The sequence below is a fragment of the Hyla sarda genome, chromosome 3 (genome assembly GCF_029499605.1).
Source record: "Hyla sarda isolate aHylSar1 chromosome 3, aHylSar1.hap1, whole genome shotgun sequence".
Classification (NCBI taxonomy): Eukaryota; Metazoa; Chordata; class Amphibia; order Anura; family Hylidae; genus Hyla; species Hyla sarda.
Genome location: NC_079191.1, coordinates 201,599,934 through 201,624,681, shown reverse-complemented (window position 1 = coordinate 201,624,681; position 24,748 = coordinate 201,599,934). Strand labels below are relative to the sequence as shown.

The following is a 24,748-nucleotide window of genomic DNA, read 5'->3' as shown; positions in this document are numbered from 1 at the left end:
TGGATGTAATTAATGTACAAATGTAATGTATGATGTAAATCACTCCGTATAGCTCTGTAGTTACAAGTGTAGGTGCACTGGTTTCATATAAGGCTGGGTTCGCAAAGCAGAAAAAATCGGTGATGTATTTTATTTTACGTGATGATTTTTGTTTGCAATTGGTAAAAAATTGGCTGGAGAGGGGAGTGAATAGAGAATTAAACCTCATCAAAATGCTCAATTCACAGCTCAAACTGCTCAGTACTTCTCTATAATGTCCTCCACGCTGCCTCTGCTTCTTAGGTTGTGATATAGAGAGGTATTCCCTTTTCAGTGAGTGTAATGTAGTGTATGGGACACATCATAGAGCAGAGATTTCCAAACTTTGCAACTCACATCGGGATAATAGTATCGGTATTACAAATATGGCTGTTACCCCCCTGTGCCATTTCACCCCACTCCCGATCGCCCTCTGTGCCATTTCATCACCCCCTCCATCCCCCTGTGCTATTTCATAACACCCCTCATAACCCCCCTTGATCACCCTGTTCCTTCTCATTTTCCCCTTTGATTACCCCCCTGTGCCACTTCATTACCCCCCCTTGATCACCCCTTGTGCCACTTCATCCACCTTTGATCACCCCTGTGCCTCTTTATCCCCTCCTTACACTTCTGTGCTACTTCATTCCCTTCCCTTGATCACCTCCTGTGTCATTTTATCCCCTCCTTGGTCACCGCCTGTGTTATTTCATTTTACCACCTTGATCCATCACTGTGCCACTTCATCTATTTCATTACCACCTGACTATTTCATTACCACCTGGCCTAAGTCCAGCTTCATTGCAGGTGCAGGCTCGGCGAGTGTGACAAGTGACTCCTGCTCCGCTTCTAGGCACAACGTCAGGGGCGTTACTCATCAGGAGTCCCAACTCACTTATTTAAAGAGACCACAGTGCCCGCTACCCGTTCAAGATCAGCAGCATGAGCCATGGCCACTTAAAGATAAAGACCAGCAGCAGCTGCGGGATGGGACTGTCTGCAACACACCTGGGGACTGCCGTCGACAAACTAATGTGTTGTGACATCCAGTTTGGAAAGCACTGTCATAGAGGATAGTTTCCTTCTATTAGTTCAGGAACAACTGAAAAATAGAGCTAAAGCCATCTGATGAAAATGCCATATATAAATTATACAATGGCCAGAAGTAGTGCTAATCCTGATGTGAACACATGGGGCAGCTTATTCTAAAAATGTTGTAGATACAACAGGTAAACTTTAACCTGTTCAGGACACCGGGCGTATGCATACGCCCTGCATCCCAAGTCCTTAAGGACGTGGGGCGTATGCATACGCCCCAGGGAATTCCGGTCCCCGCCGCTAGCCGGTTGGGGACCGGACTGGGATGCCTGCTGAAATCATTCAACAGGCACTCCGGCACATCGCCCAGGGGGCTGCGTCCTTAAGGGGTTAAGTAATGGAATGGAATACATGTCTAAATTGATTATTAACAATTATTTTAATTGTAAAAATTTAGTTGAGCGTTACCATGTTGGAGAGATACACACACACACCCGTTATTTCTCTATAATCTGATAAGAGTCTATTAACTGCAGTTTCTATATAGAGGACTTATCCTTCCCCCCAAGAGCCTGGTGGACCAGGGTTAGAACTGTGGCATTGCAGCACTGCAGTGCTTGGTCGTAATTCATCTATATGCAATCCTCGTACTTGTGTGGGTGTTCTATGAGTACTCCAGTTTCCTCCAACACTCCAAAACAGGTTAATAGGCTTTTTATTAAATCGGCTCTAATGTGTGTGTGTATTTTGTCTGTGGAATATATTGGTATTATTTTCTGGTCAAAAGAAAATAACATAATTCGCTAGGGATAAAAAGGATGAGCTTTCTCATTGAAAAGAGAAATGTACAAAACAGGATGTTGTATCAGTCTATTTAATGCTCTATTGTTGTGAGTGTTAAATATTCCTGAAAAAATATTAAACAGAAGATCACAATAGATATTTTTTTAACCTGAAAGCATAAGTCTTTTTGTGATGATAAACTTGCCCCAAAAATGTAGGTTACAGGTTAATATATGCATATATTTGATTTATGTTTGTATATCACTGTACCACATTGAATAAGCAAATACAAAAGACAATAACACCATTAATATAGTTTAATTTCAGTGTTTTGCAAAGCTGCTTTCAAACCTATTACCATAATGTTCAATAGCGCATGCAGTTGAGAAGTTGAGGCCAGGTTTTTCCATTGGGATTATACAGGAGATATATGTTTTTTAAAAAGCACAAAAAGTAGGACATACAGTGGGTCAGCCACCAATTGTGCAAGTTCTCCCACTTAAAAAGATGAGAGAGGCCTGTAATTGTCATCATAGGTATACCTCAACTTTGAGAGACATAATAAAAAAAATCCATAAAATCACATTGTCTGATTGTTTAATAATTTATTTGCAAATTATGGTGGAAAATAAGTATTTGGTCACCTACAAACAAGCAAGATTTCTGGCTCTCACAGACCTGTAACTTCTTCTTTAAGAGTCTCCTCTGTCCTCCACTCGTTACCTGTATTAATGGCACTTGTTTGAACTTATCAGTATAAAAGACACCTGTCCACAACCTCAAACAGTCACAATCCACACTCCACTATGGCCAAGACCAAAGAGCTGTCGAAGTACACCAGAAACAAAATTGTACACCTGCACCAGGCTGGGAAGACTGAATCTGCAATAGGCAAGCAGCTTGGTGTGAAAAAATCAACTTTGGGAGCAATTATTAGAAAATGGAAGACATACAAGACCACTGATAATCTCCCTCGATCTGGGGCTCCACGCAAGATTTCACCCCGTAGTTTCAAAATGATCACAAGAACAGTGAGCAAAAATCCCAGAACCACATGGGGGGACCTAGTGAATGACCTGCAGAGAGCTGGGACCAAAGTAACAAAGGCTACCATCAGTAACACACTATGTCGCCAGGGATTCCAATCATGTAGCGCCAGACGTGTCCCCTTGCTTAAAGGGGTTGTCCGGTGCTTACACATCTTATCCCTTATCCAAAGGATAGGGGATAAGATGCCTGATCGCGGGAGTCCCGCAGCTGGGGACGCCCGTGATCATGCATAGCTATCATGCCCCCTCCCGTAGGCTTGCATTGAGGGGCGGAGCGTGATGTCACACGGGGGCGGAGGCGTGACGTCACACGCCGCCGGCCCTGCGGTCGCCCGTAATCAGACCCGGGGTGAACACGCTCCGGGGACTGATTACAAACGGGGTGCCGCGTGAATGATCACGGGTGTCCCCAGCTGCGGGACTCCCGCGATCAGGCATCTTATCCCCTATCCTTTGGATAGGGGATAAGATGTGTAAGCACCGGACAACCCCTTTAAGCCAGTACATGTACGGGCCCGTCTGAAGTTTGCTAGAGAGCATTTGGATGATCTAGAAGAGGATTGGGAGAATGTCATATGGTCAGATGAAACCAAAGTAGAACTTTTTGGTAAAAACTCAACTCGTCGTGTTTGGAGGAGAAAGAATGCTGAGTTGCATCCAAAGAACACCATACCTACTGTGAAGCATGGGTGTGAAAACATCATGCTTTGGGGCTGTTTTTCTGCTAAGGGACCAGGATGACTGATCTGTGTAAAGGAAAGAATGAATGGGGCCATGTATCGTGAGATTTTGAGTGAACACCTCCTTCCATCAGCAAGGGCATTGAGGATGAAACGTGGCTGGAAGAAACGTGGCTGGGTGCATGACAATGATACCAAACACACCACCCAGGCAATAAAGGAGTGGCTTTGTAAGAAGCATTTCAAGGTCCTAGCCAGTCTCCAGATCTCAACCCCATAGAAAACCTTTGCAGGGATTTGAAAGTCCGTGTTGCCCAGCAACAGCCCCAAAACATCACTGCTCTAGAGGAGAGCTGCATGGAGGAATGGGCCAAAATACCAGCAACCGTGAGTGAAAATCTTGTGAAGACTTACAGAAAACGTTTGACCTCTGTCATTGCCAACAAAGGGTATATAACAAAGTATTGAGATGAACGTTTGTTTTTGACCAAATACTTATTTTCCACCATAATTTACAAATAAATTCTTTAAGAATCAGACAATGTGATTTTATGGATGTTATGGAGAACTTGCACAATTGGGGGCTGACTAAATACTTTTTTGCCCCACTGTACATTTCTATACATGAGTGTATGTGTTTGTTTATTAGTGATTAGTCATGCATAAGTTAGGAAACAAGGTAATGGACAACCTACCACACTAGCATAGAAGAAATAGTCTGTTTGTCAGGATTTGTTCTTCTTAGCTAGTGTAGTATACCACTTTTTGCTTGTTTGAATTATTTAACAACCCATTTTAGGGGAGCACACATTACCTGAAAGAGACAATAATTTTAGGACACCTACAGTATGTCCTAACACACAGGGACAAATGATCCCTTGCTCCTCTGTAAGGGAAATAATGCAAGTTCTGCGCATATACGCACTCTCAGCTACTTAGATATACCCCAGGGGCTCAAGAAATCAACTTACATTTACTGTAATTAATCTGGCACCTGGGGAGACTTGTGCTGGCCTAGAAGGCTACCAAGATAGTTATCCTATTACTCCCTCCCATAGTCTCCATAGGAGCTCAGCAAATTAACAGTACACTGCAATATAACTACATATTGCAGTGTAATGCACAAGCTATTGCATATTCAGAATTAACAGTAATTTTAAATTTTTGAAATATAAAAAATGCCCTTTAATAAATATTCAAATCCGCCCCCTTTTCTCACTTTTCAAAAAAAAAAAAACTACTGTAAAAAAATAACATAAATGGCATTGATTCATGAAGAAATGTCTGAACTATTAAAATATGTTATAAATTTTGCATGGTGAATGTTAGAAATGAAAAAAATAAATAAATAAACACTTGATTTCTGGACACAGTACATGCCAAAGAAAAGTGATCAAAAAGTCATCCTAAAAGTTATAGGGGTCAAAATATGGTTATGCAAGGCAACTTAAAAAAATAAAAAAAATACATACATAAAAATACATACATAATATAACATAATAATTTTTAAAGAATAATATATATATATATATATATATATATATTATTCTTTAAAAGTACCAACCCTCATCTCCCCCCAAATGTCTTAAAAAATAAGCTCTTTTACAGCTTACAGGCTCTTAGAAGGCGATGGGGAAAAAATTAAATGAAAATTGGCTGTAAAATTTAGGGATTAAGCAATCTGGAAATTCTCAGTTTTCTTGAAAAATGTGTAACAATAAAATAGAGATCAGAAGGGCAAAAGTTCACAAGGTCTGTAAGTAATCCCACTAGGACTGCATTCAACTTGTTACCAAGTAGATATGCCATATTCTTTAGGTTTAGTACTCATTTTTTATATTTTTATAGATTATAAACGAACCACCCTCATTCCCCCATCACTACCGCTATATCGGCTACATTTTGGTTTTCTGCCATGCTGCACTTCCTTGTGTCGGCACAAGGACCTTTTAGCGCTCAGCCAATCAGTGTGGCTGAGCAGAAAAGTCCTTGTGCAACAGAGATAAGGAAGAGCTGCATGGAAGGGGACAAACACTGAAATTGTGGTAGGGAGTCAGAGGGGTTAGTATAGGTTTTTTTTTTTTTCTATTTACCTGCACCATGAACACATATACATTTGTACAGACTACTATCTATATTTAAGAAGGCAGTGATAATTTCACCAAGCAGTCATCATATGCCCAATGGAAAAAAAGCCTGTGGGCAATGTCATGTCATGTGCTGGCACTTGCATCTAAACATCTCCTATAGAGATAATCCATTTCCATTATGTGTACTAATAGAGAGGTTTGGGATAGGTTTGAAAGCCGTAGCTATAAGCATTAGTGTGGTGGTAGATTAAAATCTCTATATTTTATCCTAATAGCAAAATATAAATTGGCAGCCATGCATCATGCACTGTTAACACTTCCGTGCAGCAGCAGATCCATGAGAACCACAGACTAGTTAATTCAACAAGCAGAACAAATAAACAAATAGGACAAATCTATGTATCTTGGAACGTTAATTGATGTCATGGTGTTCACGCTCTATTAACAATGTTGCATTTATTAGCTCAGAGCATTGTGAAGTCAAATATTTAATAACCCCGTAGTTTGATAATGAATCAAAGCCTTGGAAATGATTTAAAGTGCGTGGTTGGTTGCTGGAAACGTAAATCAAATGATGTTCTTTAGTGTTAGAAAGCTCTCCACAATACACTGAATCTCCAAAATGAACATCCTTCTAAAAATTTGGATTAGTGAAAAGAAGCAGAAAGCAAAGAGAAGATGGGACCATGCCTTTTACCAACGCACCTGGAGGCACAACTCCAATACCATCATCAACATCAAAATCTGAGAAGTCACTATCAATGATTCGCTGAGATCCTGTACAACAGCAAACCATAGGTGGTCATTTCATGAAGCACAAGAGGGCACACAATAATAAGAAGACATGACATTGCTGTATTGAGGACAGGGTACTTACTTTGTAGTTTTTTGCTAGAACTCTCTCCATGTACATGTCTCCTTGGCATGAAAGGTGATGGCTGAGGCAGAGGTAGCGAAGACTCATCATGTGTTTGCAGTTTATACCAGTGAGGTTCATCATCTAATAGTGCAGTCTCTAGCTCTATAAGAATCTAGGAGGAAAGTTACACCATGAGAGGGGAAGCCAAATAACTAGCCCACTGATCATCGCTATTAACTGATCACTGATCATCGCTATTAACACCCTACATCTGAAAAGTCTACTGTGTGTAACAGCTGGTAAAAGACTGGCATCTACTTCAAGAAAAGACACACGCTTTTATGCTTTATCTATTAAAGTGTATTTGTAAGCCTGTTTGTTATCCGTCATTGACTAATTTATTTATTTTAAACTACCAAACGTTTTGCAATATAATAATATAACAAAAGTCAAGTCTGGTGACATTTGACGTCACCTGATATTGCAAGAATATCTTGTTTATTTTGTCTTTGCAAGAACTTGTTTTAAATGGACTGAAGCAAAACAAACAGTTGAAGTGATGAGCACTGAAGTTTTCTTTCAAACTTGGATAATAATAATAATTTTTAATCAACATGTCAGTAAAAGAAAGAGAGACATGTAGTTGTTAGTAGCTTAGTGTCAACTTAGCATAGAACCAAAAATTTAAGTAGCCATTTTCCTTGTCCGGGGGTTATCCAGTAAAAGAAAAATGTGTTAAAATTGGTCAGGTTGCCTTAAAGGGGTACTACCGTGCTGACAACTTAGCCACTATCTAAAGGATAGGGGATAAGTTGCCTGATCGCGCGGGGTCCCGCCGCTGGGGACCTCCGCGATCTCGCACGCAGCACCCCGCTCTCATCAGGCCCCAGAGCGATGTTCACTCTGGGTCTGATGACTGCTGATCACGGGGCCGGAGTATTGTGACGTGCGGGGTCCCGCCGCTGGGGACCGCCGCGATCTCGCACACAACGCCCTGCTCTCATCAGGCCCTGGATCGTGACGTCACAGCCCACCCCCATGTGACGTCATGCTCCGCCCCCTCAATGTAAGTCTATGGCAGGGGGCGAGACAGCTGTGTCGCCCCTGCCATAGACTTGCATTGAGGGGGCGGAGCGTGACGTCACACGGGGCGGAGCTGGGACGTCACGATCCGGGGCCTGATGAGAGCGGGGCGTTGCGTGCGAGATCACGGGGGTCCCCAGCGGTGAGACCCCGCGCGATCAGGCAACTTATCCCCTATCCTTTAGATAGTGGCTAAGTTGTCAGCACGGTAGTACCCCTTTAAGGCAACCTGACCAATTTTAAAACCTATGCTTTAGATAGGGGTTAAGTTGTCAGCACGGTAATACCCCTTTAAAGCAACAACTTTAAAACAACAAAATACACTCTAAAACCCTGCCCGGTCAGTCCCGATACCTCTCTTTACTTCCCCTGATAACACATTCTCCTGGCTCTGCTAATTTCACACTTCACAGAAAAGGAGGTAAGTCCAGCACCTACATGAATTATTAAAACACCAATCCTTTAACTAAAAATAAAGTTAAAACTGCAGCTAGGCATCCCATCGACATGTTTAGAACACTAAGGGGGAGATTTATTAAAATCTGTTCAGATGAAAAGTTCAGATTGCTGAGTTGCGCATAGCAACCAATCACATTGCTTCTGTTATTTTTTTTTAATAGTCCACAGTAGACACAGTCCAGAAAAATAAAAGTAGCGATCTGATTGGTTGCTGAGGGGCAACTCAGCAACTTTTCTCTAGATAGGTTTTGATAAATCTCCCCCAAAGTGTTCATGTTCATAATATCAGAACCCAATGGGGCCTCAGTAATGGCTGTAATATGTTTGGATGTGTACAGGGAGAGTGGACCAGAGTGCTAGGCAGACTGGGCACGGAAAGTATGCTTAATTTTAGCTATCTTACAGCCCCAGAAGACTGTTATATATTAAAAGGAACACCCCTTTAATAGTAAAACAAAAAAGGAATACTCACCTGCCTGATCCCCCTCACCACTGCTGTTCCACTGGTATCTGGAGCCCCACTCCACATCAATTCATGGTAATGTCTGGACATGCAGAAAATGGTAACTCTGGCCGAGATGTGTCACCACAGCATTTCCTGCATATTGGCATGTCATCTGAAAGCAGTGGGCCCCAAAACACCAGCAGTGACAGCAGTGGGTTGAGATCGGAACCATAAGTTTTTTTTTTTTTTTTTAAAGCAACCTGACCCCTATTAAACTTTCCCTTTTTTAGATAACCCCATTAACAAACATCTTCCGGTTTTATGACAAGTTTCACTTTGTGTTCTGTTATTTAATTAGTGGAAATGTGTACTGATCACAGTTACACAATATTTTTTGTAAAATCATGATCTACAATTGTGATTTCTACATCACTATAATCTGAATGCTCTTACTATACAGGTTATTTGACCATATTTACAAGTGTACTGACATTTTTCTGAAAGAATCAGTTTAGAAGAAGTAAATCCTGCATCCCTTTTGTTACCTATCAGATATACAAAATATATTAAGGTAAAGACCTCTATAAGTTAGGCAATTAAAACATTAAATTGGTATTTTTTTGTGTTTGGTTGGGTAAGTGGCACTTTAGTTAATTTTATAAACATTAAACATATATCATATATGCATGTATATATGAACTCTTACTGTCCTCTAGGGAAAAATGATATATATATATATATATATATATATATATATATATATATATATATATGTGTGTGTATATGTACATACATACATATATAGACTGAGATAGTAGAAACAAAAGCTACTATATAACTAACTCATTTAGGAAGAATGATATGATTAATTACTGAGGTTTTCAGTTTAGTCTCCCCTTGTAGACACAGTCCAGAAACAGTATAATCCAATAAAGGAACTAACCTCATGGAGAAAATCTAATATGGACAAAGCATAATTCTTGGTGAATAGCTAATGAAGAATTCTTCCACTATAGTAACTCCTGTCGGCCGCTGTAGTCATTCATTTATTTAGCTGTTACAACCAGAGCAGTTTATGCTTTTTATTGCAATGAGGAAAAAGAAGAAATAACTCCCAGCAATGTTTACAATGAGTGAATGGTAATATGTTCAGATTACATTGCACTGATTTGATTCTTTGTCTATGACACAATGGCCCACATTTATCATTCTGCTCCAAACCAAAATTGTCTGGTATTGCCCAGAAAAAAACAATCACAGCTCAGCTTTCATATCATAGCATCTGGTTATAAAAAAAAAAAAAGCTGAGCTGTGATTGGTTGCTGAAGGCAAATCAGACAGTTGTGGTTTCAGGCAGATTGATAAATATGGACCTTAGTTTGTATAGGGAAATCTGTTTTCCCATGTTAACTATAGATGCCATATTTATTAGCTACAGCATCAAGGTCTGCTGACTGCTGGCACTGAATTTTGGATTATTTACAAAATACCCTCCTTCCCAGGGCCACACAAAGGCACCTTTGGCTTAAGAACATCAAAGGGGCTTCAGCTTTTTACCGTGTGGCCTATCTACTTTATTGTATGTACAGTAGGCTTTAAAACATTTGCGATCATACATTGATTTTAGAGATGAGCGAACTTACAGTAAATTCGATTCGTCACAAACTTCTCGGCTCGGAAAGAGTCTCCTAGGACTGTATCCACCTTTTTCAGCCCACGGGAGCACCTGAAAGCTGAACTAATTTATGCAGGATAAGCCATCAACTGCCGAGCCGAGTAGTTTGTGACGAATCGAATTTACTGTCATCTCTAATTGATGGTATACCTAGCATGCAATATGCTATGATGTAAATGTTTATTGTGATAGAGCTCCTAGATAAAACAAAATTAAATTTTGTTTTGGTGCAGTTATTAACCTCTTGAGGACAAAGGGCGTACCTGTACGGCAGGCGGGACCCATGGCTAATGTTGGACATGACCAATCAAAGTTGATTGCGGCAACTAGAATGTTAAAAAGAACACTTCCCGGCAGCTCAGTGGTGCTGATCGGGAACAGTCCTCAAGGGGTTAAGGTAAAATCCTTGACTAGTTTGGCAGCCAGTATAGGAAGAACTGGCTTTCTGCCAGCCTGCTAACTTAAAAGATAGCGTGCTTCCAGGTGTCCATTAGATCACATCTCAAGAATTATGCTTATTCCTTCCCAACCATTCATGTTGTACTGGTGGACTGGTGCACTAGTGAGGGTATCTGTGGAGGTCCAAGAATGTGGTGGTCCATGACTAGCACTCGGGTATATCAAATAAATAGTATGTAAAAAAGACTTCCATATACTGCTATAAGGTTTCAATGTTTTTGGTGTTCAAACATGTAAAGCAGAATAGTTGCCTAGGATAGAAACCTTATACTAAACTGCTTAGAATTCTGCATCTATAAATTTCCAAAAAATAATTTGAACTCTGTTTTCTTATTATGTAGAACTAAAACAAGGCTCATGCGGATATATTGTACAGTAAATGTCCTTATCATACACATATATAAAATGCAGTCCCTGATTCTTTAATGGACTGAAAGGAATACCTCTCCAAGAAATTCACTTTCTTCTTCTTGTACTCTTGGCTGATCCCATACAGTTATTTCTAACATTCGCTCTCTAAAGTTTTTTCGATGCACATGGGAGTAAACAAATGTTTGGTTCCATTTTGGTTCGGAGCTTTTCTTCACTGTTTTGGTCCTCCGCTTACTTTTATCGCTGCCAAAAGATATTTTAGAGTACAGTTACTTACTGCCATCTAGTGGCAACTGATAAGATTGCAATCTGGTGATTACTGTTCTCTAGTTACAGAAAATAACAAACAAATGCCTGCATAAAAATCATCTTTAGATTCTGACAACATAATAAACAATGCAAATAAAAAATAAAATAAAAAATAAAAAAACAAGATGGATTATTACCTTCTATCCGGAAGAAAATACATTTTAACATAGGGATTCCTGGGGCGCCCATCTGGTCTCGGTGGGAGATCTATTGCTTGTAGCACAGTGACTATTAGATGATGTTCTACTTTATCATACAATAATTTTACCTAAAGTAAATGAAATATAATTACTACTATTGTAATAATAGTATCCTAATTATATACACAGTGTTACACTGTACAGAACACAGATATGCTCCCACATGCATTCAACTGTGAGTTCGTACTATGAGATTTCAAGCTTTCATATTCCCAAAGTGATTTGTAAATTAAGTCAGTGATCAGACTTGTTGTTAAAGGAGTACTCCACCCCTAGACATCTTATCCTTAAAGGGGTTATCCACCATAAGGTGATTTTAGTACGTACCTGGCAGACAGTAATGGGCATGCTTAGGAATAATTAGCTATGTTGTGAGATTACCATAACATTTGTGAACTAGTATTTCCTGTTTGACTTTTCTCTTTTTGACTACAACTCCCACAATTCCATTTTCCTCCCTCCCACACATCAGCCACCCCACCCATTGAAACATAAATGAGCTGCAGACCTGTGGTTTTCAATTAGGGTGCCTACAGCTGTTGCATTAGTTGCAGATTGATCCCTCTCCCACCAAGCGATCCCTCCACCCATTGAAGCAGACAGGCTTCCTGTCATCAGCTGACTAGTGAGTCAGGTCTCGCCCCCATTGGAAGCTGGGAAAAATCTGAGACAACAGTCAGGTACAGACACTATATTATGAACTACACTAACTTTACAGCCCCTGTAGCATAGTCAAATAAAAAAAAATCCTGGAATACCCCTTTAATCCTTTGGATAGGGGATAAGAGGTCTAATGGCAGAGCACCACTTTAAGGGGAACAATTCCACATTTCTAAAAACAGGTTTTGACCACGTATCATTCTTTACAGAGTACATCCAAGAGTACAACTTTCTATAAATGAACAGTACAAGTCAGGATAAACAATTAGGTCATACATTTTATTACAAGAAAATGCATTTTTCTTAAAACGTTACTGTTGTTAGAAACAGCTTTTTTTCTTTTTTTCTTTTCTTAAATACTTCATATAAAAAATTTGATTGCTAAAGATGTGAAATTTTTTATTTTTTTTAAAACACCACTAGGGGTTCCTGTCTCTTAATTTTGTTACTAATGACTAGTGAAACACATTGAGGTTGGGAAACACTGCCTTAGGCTGGCTGTTTCTATGTATAGTCTGGTTTAAAGGGGTACTCCGCGAAAACTTTTTTCTTTTAAATCAACTGGTGGCAGAAAGTTAAACATATTTGTAAATTACTTCTATAAAAAAAATCTTAATCCTTCCTGTACTTATTAGCTGCTGAATACTACAGAGGAAATTCTTTTCTTTTTGGAATGCTTTCTGATGACATCACGACCACAGTTCTCTCTGCTGACGTTATTATAATAATAATAATGCTTTATTTATTGTTGTCCTTAGTGGGATTTGAACCCAAGCCCCCAGCACTGCAAGGCAGCAGTGCTAACCACTGAGCCACCATGCTGCCCTTAGCATACATCTGCTATGCATGGTTGCTAAAATGGACAGAGATGTCAGCAGAGAGCACTGTGCTCGTGATGTCATCAGTGTTCCAAAAAGAAAGGAATTTCCTCTGTAGCATTCAGCAGCTAATAAGTACTGGAAGGATTAAGATTTTTTTAATAGAAGTAATTTACAAATATGTTTAACTTTCTGACACCAGTTGATTTAAAAGAAAAAAGGTTTTCACCGGAGTACCCCTTTAACTATGCCACCAAAAAAATGGCAACCTTTTGGAGAAGATTCTGGGGAAGATTTATCAAAATATGTGCAGGAAAAGAGTGGTGCAGGTGCCCGTGGCACCAATCAGATTGCTTCTTTTATTTTTAAATGGGCCTCTGAAAAATAAAAAAAGAAGAAATCTGATTGGTTGCTATGGGTTACTGCACCACTCTTCCTTTGCACTGGTTTTGATAAATATCCCCCTCTGTTTAGGATGTCGTGATTCAAGGCCCTTTGAGGAGTCGAGTATTGAATCAGAAAGTGTTTACCTGCAATTGATGGCACTGGAGAGCCAACTTCTGCTCCTTCTGGAGGACAGCTACTTGTATTGCATTTAACTCAATAAAAGAAGAAAATGTCTGCAGACTCCTCTCTGCTTCTCGCCCTACTACCTGCACTAGTGTGAACAGTGTAAACCTCAGGGCATCTACCCTGCACAAACAATACAGTGCTATCATACAAGTGAAAAGGTCACAGCACTGGCAAGTTTGTGAATAGAGGCTGTGGGGAAGGGGGTTGAACTGGTGTGAAATAGTTCTAGGAGAGGCCAATAGAAATGTTTCATAGTGGGCCTATCTCCACTAAGTACTTTATCTGTATAGCACAGAAGGTGAAATATTGCACAGTGCCAGTAACAACACCATGGCCCTCATTTACTAACAGGATTCTGACTCTTTTTTGTCAAGTTTTGCACCTAAATTCAGTCACACGGAACGTATGACAGAATTTGCAACAGAAATAACCCGACAGAATCTGAATCACTCTGAGTGGAAAAAAAAAAACCTACAAAATGGGCGTTGTTTTTGGGAAAAGGGGTGTGTTCCCTACATTTCATCCAAAATCACTCGTCTTTTCTGAAAAACACTCCGAAAATCATGTGAATTTTCTGGGAAGAAAACCGTACACTTTAAAGCGTGTATAAAGTTTCAGAAAGTGGAGTAAATTGTCTGGCTGTTTGTTCCTTTGCCTGCCTCGTCTTTTTCAAGTGATTCTGTTTTATTTTTTTGCACAATTTATTTTTTAAATAATTTTTACCTTTATTTTCAAATTTTTTTGGAGTCCTTCAAACACGTTTTTTTTCTTTCTATTGTTTGAGTAATAATGGTGAATACATTTTTTTAAAAAAGTATATACCGTATTTATCGGGGTATACCACGCACCGGCCTATAACACGCAACCTCATTTTACCAAGGATATTTTTTACCCAAATATCCATGGTAAAATGAGGGTGCGTGTGTGCGCGTGTATACCCCGATACACCCCCAGGAAAGGCAGGGGGAGAGAGGCCGTCGCTGCCCGCTTCTCTCCCCCTGCCTTTCCTGGGGTCTAGAGCCCTGCTGCCGGCCCTTCTCTCCCCCTGACTATCGGCGCCGCTGCCCGTTCTGTACCCCTGACTATCGGTGCCGGCGCCGATAGCCAGGGGGAGAGAAGCCGCGCCGACAGCCAGGGGGAGAGAAGGGGCAGCGGCACCCATTGCCTCCGGCGCGCGTCCCCTGCATCGTTGCTATGCACGGTGCGGCGCACTGACGTCATGCGCCGCGCCGTGCAGCGCATAGCAACGACGCCGGGGACGCACGCCGGAGGCCTGCAGCAGCGCGGACTCGACCCAGGTAATTATGCCACCGGGGATGGAGGGGAGGCAACGGGGCAGCGGCGCCGGCAATGGGTGCCGCTGCCCCTTCTCTCCCCCTGGCTGTCGGTGCCGCTTCTCTCCCCCTGGCTATCGGCGCCGGCAATGGGGCGCCGGCACCGATAGTCAGGGGGACAGAACGGGCAGCGGCGCCGATAGCCAGCGGGAGAGAAGGGCCGGCAGCAGCGCTCTAGACCCCAGGAAAGGCAGGGGGAGAGAAGCGGGCAGTGACGGCCTCTGTCCCCCTGCCTTTCCTGGGGGTGTATCGGCGTATAACACGCACATAGACTTTAGGCTAAAAATGTTTGCCTAAAAAGTGCGTGTTATACGCCGATAAATACGGTATGTATATATATATATAGAGAGAGAGAGAACAGAAGGTAGCAGCACACCGTCAGAGTAATTGTAGGTGGGTGCAATTCACTGCAAAAACACTGCAGCACTCCAGTTCTTAAGATGAAAAAACTTGTAAAAGTAGTTTTATTCCACTAAGGTGCAATAGGCTATGTTTCAGCTGCGAGCATGCAGCCTTTTTCAAGCCTTGAAAAAGGCTGAGTGAAAAAAAAAAATACAAAATGGGCGTTGTTTTTGGGAAAATGGGCGTGTTCCCTACATTTCATCCAAAATCACTTGTCTTTTCTGAAAACCACTCCGAAAATCATGTGAATTTTCTGGGAAGAAAACCCTACACTTTACAGTATGTATATACAGGGTGGGCCATTTATATGGATACACCTTAATAAAATGGGAATGGTTGGTGATTTTAACTTCCTGTTTGTGGCACATTAGTATATGTGAGGGGGGAAACTTTTCAAGATGGGTCGTGACCATGGCGCCAATTTTGAATCCAACTTTAGTTTTTTCAATAGGAAGAGGGTCATGTGACACATCACACTTATTGGGAATTTCACAAGAAAAACAATGATGTGCTTGGTTATAACGTAACTTTATTCTTTCATGAGTTATTTACAAGTTTCTGACCACTTATAAAATGTGTTCAATGTGCTGCCCATTGTGTTGGATTGTCAATGCAACCCTCTTCTCCCACTCTTCACACACTGATAGCAACACTGCAGGTGAAATGCTAGCACAGGCTTCCAGTATCTGTAGTTTCAGGTGCTGCACATCTCGTATCTTCACAGCATAGACAATTGCCTTCAGATGACCCCAAAGATAAAAGTCTAAGGGGGTCAGATCGGGAGACCTTGGGGGCCATTCAACTGGCCCACGACGACCAATCAACTTTCCAGGAAACTGTTCATCTAGGAATGCTCGGACCTGACACACATAATGTGGTGGTGCATCATCTTGCTGGAAGAACTCAGGGAACGTGCCAGGTCCGAGCATTCCTAGATGAACAGATTCCTGGAAAGTGGATTGGTCATCGTGGGCCAGTTGAATGGCCCCCAAGCTCTCCCGATCTGACCCCCTTAGACTTTTATTTTTGGGGTCATCTGAAGGCAATTGTCTATGCTGTGAAGATACAAGATGTGCAGCACCTGAAACTACGGATACTGGAAGCCTGTGCTAGCATTTCTCCTGCAGTGTTGCTATCAGGGAGTGAAGAGTGGGAGAAGAGGGTTGCATTGACAATCCAACACAATGGGCAGCACATTGAACACATTTTATAAGTGGTCAGAAACTTGTAAATAACTCATGAAAGAATAAAGATAAGTTAAAACCAAGCATTTCATTGTTTTTCTTGTGAAATTCCCAATAAGTTTGATGTGTCACATGACCCTCTTCCTATTGAAAAAAACAAAAGCTGGATTCAAAATGGCTGACTTCAAAATGGCCACCATGGTCACCACCCATCTTGAAAAGTTTCCCCCCCCCCCTCACATATACTAATGTGCCACAAACAGGAAGTTAATATCACCAACCATTCCCATTTTATTAAGGTGTTTCCATATAAATGGCCCACCCTGTATATATATATTTTCACAAATTATATATTTTTTTCTTTTCTGGTTTTTATTTTCATTGCGACAGATTTATGCATGCACCAGATTTTAATGTGCGAAAGTATTAACCATGTGACAGATTTTACCATGCGACAGATGAACCCTGCGACAGAAATAACCGTGCAACAGATTTTTTACCTGCGACAGATTAGTAAATACCAAGAGAAAAAAAGGTCGGAAAAGCAAAAGTCAAACACAAACCGACACTCCACTCTTAGTAAATGAGGGCTCATATGTTGTTCGCAGAGTCAAATGTTCACTAAAAGGGTTTGTTCACATGTGCTTATTTTATGCTGCAGATTTTGCTATCCATTGAAGTCAATAGGCAGCAAAATCTGCAGCAGATCAGCAGCAAAAATACACACATGTAAACATACCTTAAGGGTTTACATCACAGTTTTTACCAGGGCTGTGGAGTCGGAGTCGAGGAGTCGGACGAAATTTTGGGTACTTGGAGTCGGAAAACAATGCACCGACTCCGACTTCTACTAAATTTAGATTGGAATTTAAAAAAAGCAAGTTAAAATGTCCCAATTCACAAAAAGTTATAATTAATGACTTCTCTACAGTAAGAGTAAAGACAAATGCATGCAGTGCCTCACGTAACCGCAAAATGAACACGTTAAGTGATCGTGAAGAAGCATGCTTTTCATGTGCTTCACTATATGGCATGCAACGCACAATTAGGAGCGGCAATACTTATACTTTCCATAGTGTTGTGTTCTGCTGTTACAGGGAACCCATGGGTAACCTAGCCTCTCACTGATAAGGGATTAAGTAAATACGTTTTTTGCAGGACTAGAGACACTTGTATAAGTGAAGGGAATGGAATGGAGGGTTAATAGTTCAAGACTGAAGCTGTAAACCATTGGAAAAACTGCTGCCATTCAGCTAAGGCTATATAAACTTGTAAACTCCGATTGTTAGCTTAAACTTTAAACATTACTTTGGGATTCTACTAGGGAAATAATGTTTTATAATAAATGCCCCTTCCTGGATCCTCCCACTGCCCTATCTTCAGCAGCAGATCAGCACATAAAAAGGAGAAGGCAGCAGCTTCTGCCCAACTACCTCTCTCTGCTACAAGAGCTTAGAAGAACTTGGTGGAACAGCTTCTTGGATTCAACTGTAAGTGTTTATAAATACATTTGCATATTAATACAGAGGAGTCGGAGTCGGGGAGTCAGAAGTACAAAAAACTTTGGAGTCGGAGTCGGAACATTTATCTACCGACTCCACAGCCCTCATTTTTACATCCATTGAATGGATTGTAAAAATGGATGGCTCAAAATTGTAAAAAATAAAATAAAATGGATGTGTCTAAAAATCCTCTCTCACAGTCGGATGGTAGTAAGTTTTCATGGATCTTTGTCTGTTTTATTAAAAAAAAAAACCTGTCTCCATTTTTATGTTTTTCAATCTTTCTAGACTATTTAAAAGCCTAAAAAAATTTTTTTTAAATGCGGTCAACCACAATTTTCCACCTGACTGAAAATCTGACAAAAGGTAAATGGACCAAAACAGATGCATGTGTTAGATACAATTTTGTTTATAGAGATCAATGGATATGTCGAGATATACAATTCTATAAAATGTTTAAGGATAAATTGTATGAACTAGATGAATTTAAAAATAATAATGTGAAAAAATGTATAAAATCGTATGAACTAAATGGATGTATAAATAATGATGTTTCTGTTTCCCTGGCATAATTACACCTTTATGGTACAGTGTTCCCTATTTTCAATGTCGGCAACAAATCAAATATCATATCCTACTGTGACATGATATACTTACAGACAGCTGTCCTGGCAAGACCTGAGGTGCATCTTTAAGAGCTCCAGGACTAGTTGGAGATATAACAGATATTGAAGGCCTGTCCATCTTCTGAGATTCAAAGGAACTAGAACCTTGAACAAAAAGTTTATTGAATTAATGACCTACCACCTAAATATTCATTGACACAATCCATTACACAAAGGCACTAAAGAAAGATAAGTCATTGTGATACTCCTTATGTGATACTATGGAATATGAAGAAGATTAACATGGATAAATGTAAGGTTATGAGCTTTGTCAAGGAAACAAAATGTACAATAATGTACTAAACAGAAAAACCGTGGTTAAATCAGCCACCGAGAAGGACTTGGGGATATTAGTAGACAGTCTCCTGTTCCGATATTGCTGCTGAACATTAAAACAAAACAACCAGAAGTGCCCTAGAAGAGCAGTGCCCCCTACACTCTGAACCTCCCTACACAGGCAGAGCAACCCTTGTCACACATCTCTAACTCATTTTCTTCAGGGGTGCTCTAGGTGTGACAATCACACATGTCAGCAGGTTTCCTCAATTAGAGTTTATAGAGTTTATCATAACTTACAACTCTGCCCTTTACCATGCCAAAAACCTAAAACCTAAAACAGCTCTTTGATAATATTCATGCCCTGCTTAGGCATAAAGTGCAGGCGACTTTCACAGATCTCAACAGTGAAGGCCTAGCCACTTATTTCAAAGTTGGCATGAAATGAGCTCCCAATCTCTAAGCAGCATTGATCCTATTCCATTCCCCATGTCCTTTTGTTCACTTTTATCATGCATCCTTTCGGAGGAGATTCTGATTTGGCTGATAATTTATTGTCATGTTTCAAGGCTCTTAAAGTAGTCAAGGGTTGATTTAGAAAGTGTTTCCCGTCAATAGATGGCACTAGAGAGCCAACTCTGTTCATTCTGGAGGACAGCTACTTGCTTTGAATTTGACCCATTAAAAGAAGAAAATGTCTCCACACTATTCTTAGCTTCTCCTTCTATGACCTGTACTAGTGACCCTATCACCGTACACCTTATCCAGTCTCTCTCCTCAACTGTATAATATAGATATAAATGGATATGATTCACTTCTTATCCCCAACCAATGTCCCAGCACAATTGTCAACCAATACCCACAGTGGAAAACAAGAAAAAATACTAAACAAATATTGTGCTATGGGATCTATGGGTGTCTTGAAACGCGTTTGTTGTGGCGGTTATTTACTGTACAGCAGAGTTTTTATTACACTGTTTCCATGAGTCCGAATGATCTAATCCATATGCCAGAGTTTGTCTGAATAATGCCAGCTCATTATTCTAACCTGAGGCTGACTGGGCTTCCCTCTATAGTATCACCAGTGAGACATATGGCTTCCGATACCTGAAATTACTTATAGCCCTATTATTAGCTCATCTGGATGCTACCAGTGAATTTCTAGCCAACTGTATGGCCATGTAGCCAGTCTGTGATTCCATCTGGCAGTGGCAGAACAGCACAGTTAACTTCTCAGGATAGCCGGTCTGCAAATCGATCAGGCAACGGCGGAGCGGCACAGCGAACACGGTAGTAAAGGCGGTCTGCGACACCACCAGGCAGCAGATGACTGACGTACAAACCACTGCTTTCTAGAGCTCCAGTGATGCCGAAGTGGTGAGCTGTATCTTGTATCTACTATCTGTAGCATTTTCCTTGACAGGCAGCACAATCTGCATTTTGACAGATGGCATCTTTGAACATTTTCTTTCATACAGGATTTTACGCACGATTTGGATGGATTTTATTTTTCAGGACATTTATTTTCAGGATTTTTTTTTACAGGTTTTTTTATTTCCAGGATTTTTTAGATACTGGATTTTCGTTGAGAACAGTGCTATACATTCTGCTTTTTTAGATTTATAGTGCACCCACAAGGGCCCTGTGGAGTGCAGGTTTATATATGTATGTCTATATTGACTAGTTTTAATAAATTAGTTTTTATTGATTTTATGTGTCCATTTAATCTTCGAGCCACAATATTTATTTGTTTTTTCTCTCCCTACTGTCACTAGTCAACCTCTGTTTGTTTATCTTTATTACTGGCAAAGAATCTCTTTTTCTCTCCCTACTGTCACTAGTCAACCTCTGTTTGTTTATCTTTATTACTGGCAAAGAATCTCTTTTTCTCTCCCTACTGTCACTAGTCAACCTCTGTTTGTTTATCTTTATAATAATCTCCAAAGCCACAACACTTCCTGAATATGTTTCCTGTAAACCATCCTGCCTGATATGCATGGTTCCTGTGGCCTCTGTTGTCTTCTCTGGCTGCTTGATATTTTTTGCCATCCCATTCTTCTATCCCCTTGCCTAGATCTCCCAGGAATCATTGCAGCTCTGCTTTGCCAGCCCCCCCCCCCCCTCCTTTTGTTCTGAGCAGAGAAAAAGGCTCAGTGTCTGATTGGCTGAGGCTGCACACAACTCACAATTTTTAGCACTAAAGAGAGCATGACTCATCAGTGCAGGGCAGAAACCACATGGTCTGTGTCTCTAATTAGGGTTGGGGCTGCTTTCAGAGAGGGATATGGACAGAGACAGACTGAATGGCTGGATAATTACCTCACTTTATGCATGTAAGTGACAAACAAAGAGGAGGAACTGCTCTATTTAGCTAATGAATTATATTTAGACAATTAAATAGGTTGATGAGAGAGAAAGGATTGGATATGGGTTACCTACGCCTCAAAACATCTCCAGGCTATGTTCCCACTCAGTTTTCTAGGACATGTTTTGAGCCTAATTTTGCTCAGGATTTTTTCCAGACAAAGAGACAACTATAATGGATAGATTTTGTAATTTTTTCAGTGTTTTTGACACACTGCTGGTTTTGGTAATAACATTGATCAAAATAAGGAAAAATATAAGGTTAAAAAAATAGCTGCAAAACTGAGTGGGAACATAGCCCCAGAATCCATCCTTTTCTTACTCTTCCTGTTTCATTGCAAAAAGAGGCCAAAAACTCTGATTTGTTTTGTCTTGTAAGGGCCCATTCACTACAGAATTTCCCCCAAAATTCTGTCTGTCACTGGATCATTCCTCCTGTGATGGGATCATATAGTACCAAGCCATTGTCATGAAAGGTGGGCTTGCAATGATTGCACTGCTATTAAACCTGCCATCCTAGTACAAATGAGAAGAGGTTAAATAGTAGTGCAAGGGGTTACCACAGTATAGAACACATTTGGCATATCATAAAAGTCAGGAAGTACCATAAGACTACATTTTTTATGTATCAAAATTATTTGAGCATCATTCTTAAGATAATAACCCCCCCTTTAAAGTTGCACACTTCCTTTAACATAAGTGATAATAATAATAAAAAAAACACCTACTAGATTCTAATGGAGGATGGGAGCTTTCTGGGATCCTTGGAATGTCACTGGAAGTAAACAGCAATAAAAGAGACCATTACAACCATTAGAGGGCACTGGTGGCAACAAAAAACAGATCATGTTTTACTGAATTTAGGAGAGTTCTAGGATACAATAATTCTATAATACTGTATGGCATTCCACTAAGCATGTCACAATCATTTATTTTTGGAATTGTATAGATTCTGACCGTTAAAAGCCCTTGATGCCTTTCTATAAACATAAGCATATGGAACTATAGTAAGGCACACATTCAAAACAGTTAAATATGAATTAGCTATAGAGTTCCATACACAGAACAAATATAAACAATAACATACCCAATGGGTCGTGACACAATGATCTCAACTTGGGGTTCTGATTTTGATTGTAAAATTATGTTGTAAACATCTTCATTTGTGGCTCCTGGCAAAGGTTTTCCATTCCATTCTAGAACTTCATCACCTTCAATGTAGAACAGACAGAAGTCTTTAAAAATGATTTTAATAGCAAACACATGGTTATTAAAACTTTAATGACAATATACAGAATATGATGCAAGGCAATCAGATGCAAAGCCCTTCTTTCAGCAAGATAGGCCTTAGGGTTCATTCACATGGCACTGATGTGTGCACAGGAACTGTATTTGCTTCTAGTGGAGAACACCTCCATTATACAGCATGCAATGGAGCATACCATGATCAAAATCGGATACAAGTTCTTACAATCACATGGTGCTGTGATACGGAACATTGCACAAACACTACACTGTGCAGGAGCCCTTACAGTATGTCAACTTTTTCCCAGAAATATGACCAAGACTGTCTGCTAAAAGTAATAAATCCTGTACTTATCTCCTAAGCTCCTCTGCAGCCTCAGATATTGCGGCACCCAGTCTACACCACGCTGCACTTCCTGGTGCTGAGGTCAATAAATCACATTACTGCACATCCAATCACATCCAGACAGGACTCAAGGCAGTGAAAAGTAATGATAAGATGCTACTTATTAATCCAGTCTGCCTCACTCTCCGCTTCCTCTTTTACATTTTACCCTGCTAAACAGCCCCTTTAACTATCTAGGGAATGTGGAGCACTGTAAAGAGTGCTTTCCACTGAGATAAATTTAAAAATTAATACATTTGACTATACTTAAAATTAAAGACTTTTGAGACTTCTCATTTGAAATCCAATCTTGACTTTTAAATTAACAATTGCAACTAAAAAGTGGGCATTCACGCTCAATAATGTTTACATAACATATCTCAAAGTATAGGGAACAAAAATGAACTGCAGAAAGGCACTCTAAGTGCTGATAACCCAATAACACAGGTGTGTGTGTGTGTGTAAGAAGTGGATGTAACCACTCACCTTGCAGCGTTGTGCTGAGGGCACAACACAAGAAGCACATTGACACAACTACTGGTGTGTCGTCAGATGCATAGGATCAGCCAGGTGTCCGGCCGCTGCTTAGATAAGCTTGGCGGTAATATAATCAATCAAGATGGACTCACGGTGAAGCCTCCGATGTGTCTGAAAATTCCCCCCAGGAGGCAACAAAACGAAGTTAGGACATCTACTAGGCGGTGCTCCTATTGCTATTGAGAAGTGTTAAACTACCCTAATTAAAACTAGAAAATAATAAATAGTAGAATTTATTGCTAGGGACAATGCATTTTAAGAGCGTACTGCTCTCTTTGTCAGGTTTGTGACAAAAAGTGTTAAACTCATACATATAAATACATATAAGATGGCATTTGACCCAGAAGGGTTAGTGATGTCACTAGAATAAAATGCATACAGGTCCAGGTTGATATCAGATAATACACTGTAAAATATAAAATACAGTGTAAAAATAAATATAATTTCTATGTAATTACATGTATGCTTTTCACACTTTTTGTCACGGACCTGACGATTAGTACACTTTAGAAATGTGTTGTCCCTAGCAATAAATTCTACTATTTATTATTTTCTAGTCTGGTCCATTTTAATCAGGGTAGTTTAACCCTTTTTATATCAATAAGATCATCCTATGAAGCTGTCCAGTCTTCGTTTGTTGGCTCCCATGGATCTTCTGACACATCAGAGACTTCACCTGGATCGATTAAATAACATATTTTATTAATATATTTTTTAAGGTTGTGCTCACATGTTCAGGTTTTTAAAAGCAACTATTAAATATAAGTAGTGTAAGTTGGCATGTAAGTAGACATAACCTTTAACCAGCACAGTGATCATTTACTTATTTCAGATAGCAAGTGTAGTCTCGCGGGATCTCATTGACGTCATTTCGGGTTCTCACGATCCCCGTGATAGGGACGTACTTCAGCACTAGCGTCCTGTGATTGGCTCCTACCATATATAAATAGAAGGTCCTGTACCCCCGATAGACTACGCCCCGGAAGAAGCTGGGATAGTGAAACGTTGAGTGTCGGAGATCCTGGTGTATTTCCATTATGTAAGGCTCCTTTCACACTATACTGTTGCTCTGTTACAAATGGACGCTATTGGCTCTTTTTTTTCTACTTTGGCTGCCATTTACATCTGTTATTGTAATGGAGCAAAACGGGAGTTATAACGGGTAAAGAGGATCCCATAGCGTGAGAAAAAGACGTGACATGCACCGACCAGAAAGTGAAAGGAGCCTAACTACTATCTTGCTGTTATGCAATAGGCACACTGAAGTGATACTCCAGTTGGGGT

At 40.2% G+C, this 24,748-nt stretch overlaps 1 protein-coding gene across 16 annotated transcripts in view; it reads right to left on the bottom strand.

Moving 5' to 3' along the window:
- The window catches only part of RIMS1 (regulating synaptic membrane exocytosis 1), a 423,664-nt gene that overhangs the window by 209,203 nt on the left and 189,713 nt on the right, over positions 1-24,748 (bottom strand). For 14 of the 16 annotated variants that reach the window (XM_056565855.1, XM_056565856.1, XM_056565857.1 and 11 more), the window contains 7 exons: positions 22,385-22,508; positions 22,026-22,072; positions 18,650-18,762; positions 11,457-11,587; positions 11,082-11,253; positions 6,536-6,689; positions 6,364-6,435 (listed from right to left, as the gene is read on the bottom strand). In XM_056565855.1, coding sequence (XP_056421830.1) covers positions 6,364-6,435; positions 6,536-6,689; positions 11,082-11,253; positions 11,457-11,587; positions 18,650-18,762; positions 22,026-22,072; positions 22,385-22,508 — 813 coding nt within the window. The remainder of the gene's footprint in view (positions 1-6,363; positions 6,436-6,535; positions 6,690-11,081; positions 11,254-11,456; positions 11,588-18,649; positions 18,763-22,025; positions 22,073-22,384; positions 22,509-24,748) is intronic. The other 2 variants (XM_056565846.1, XM_056565849.1) reach the window with 1 other exon arrangement.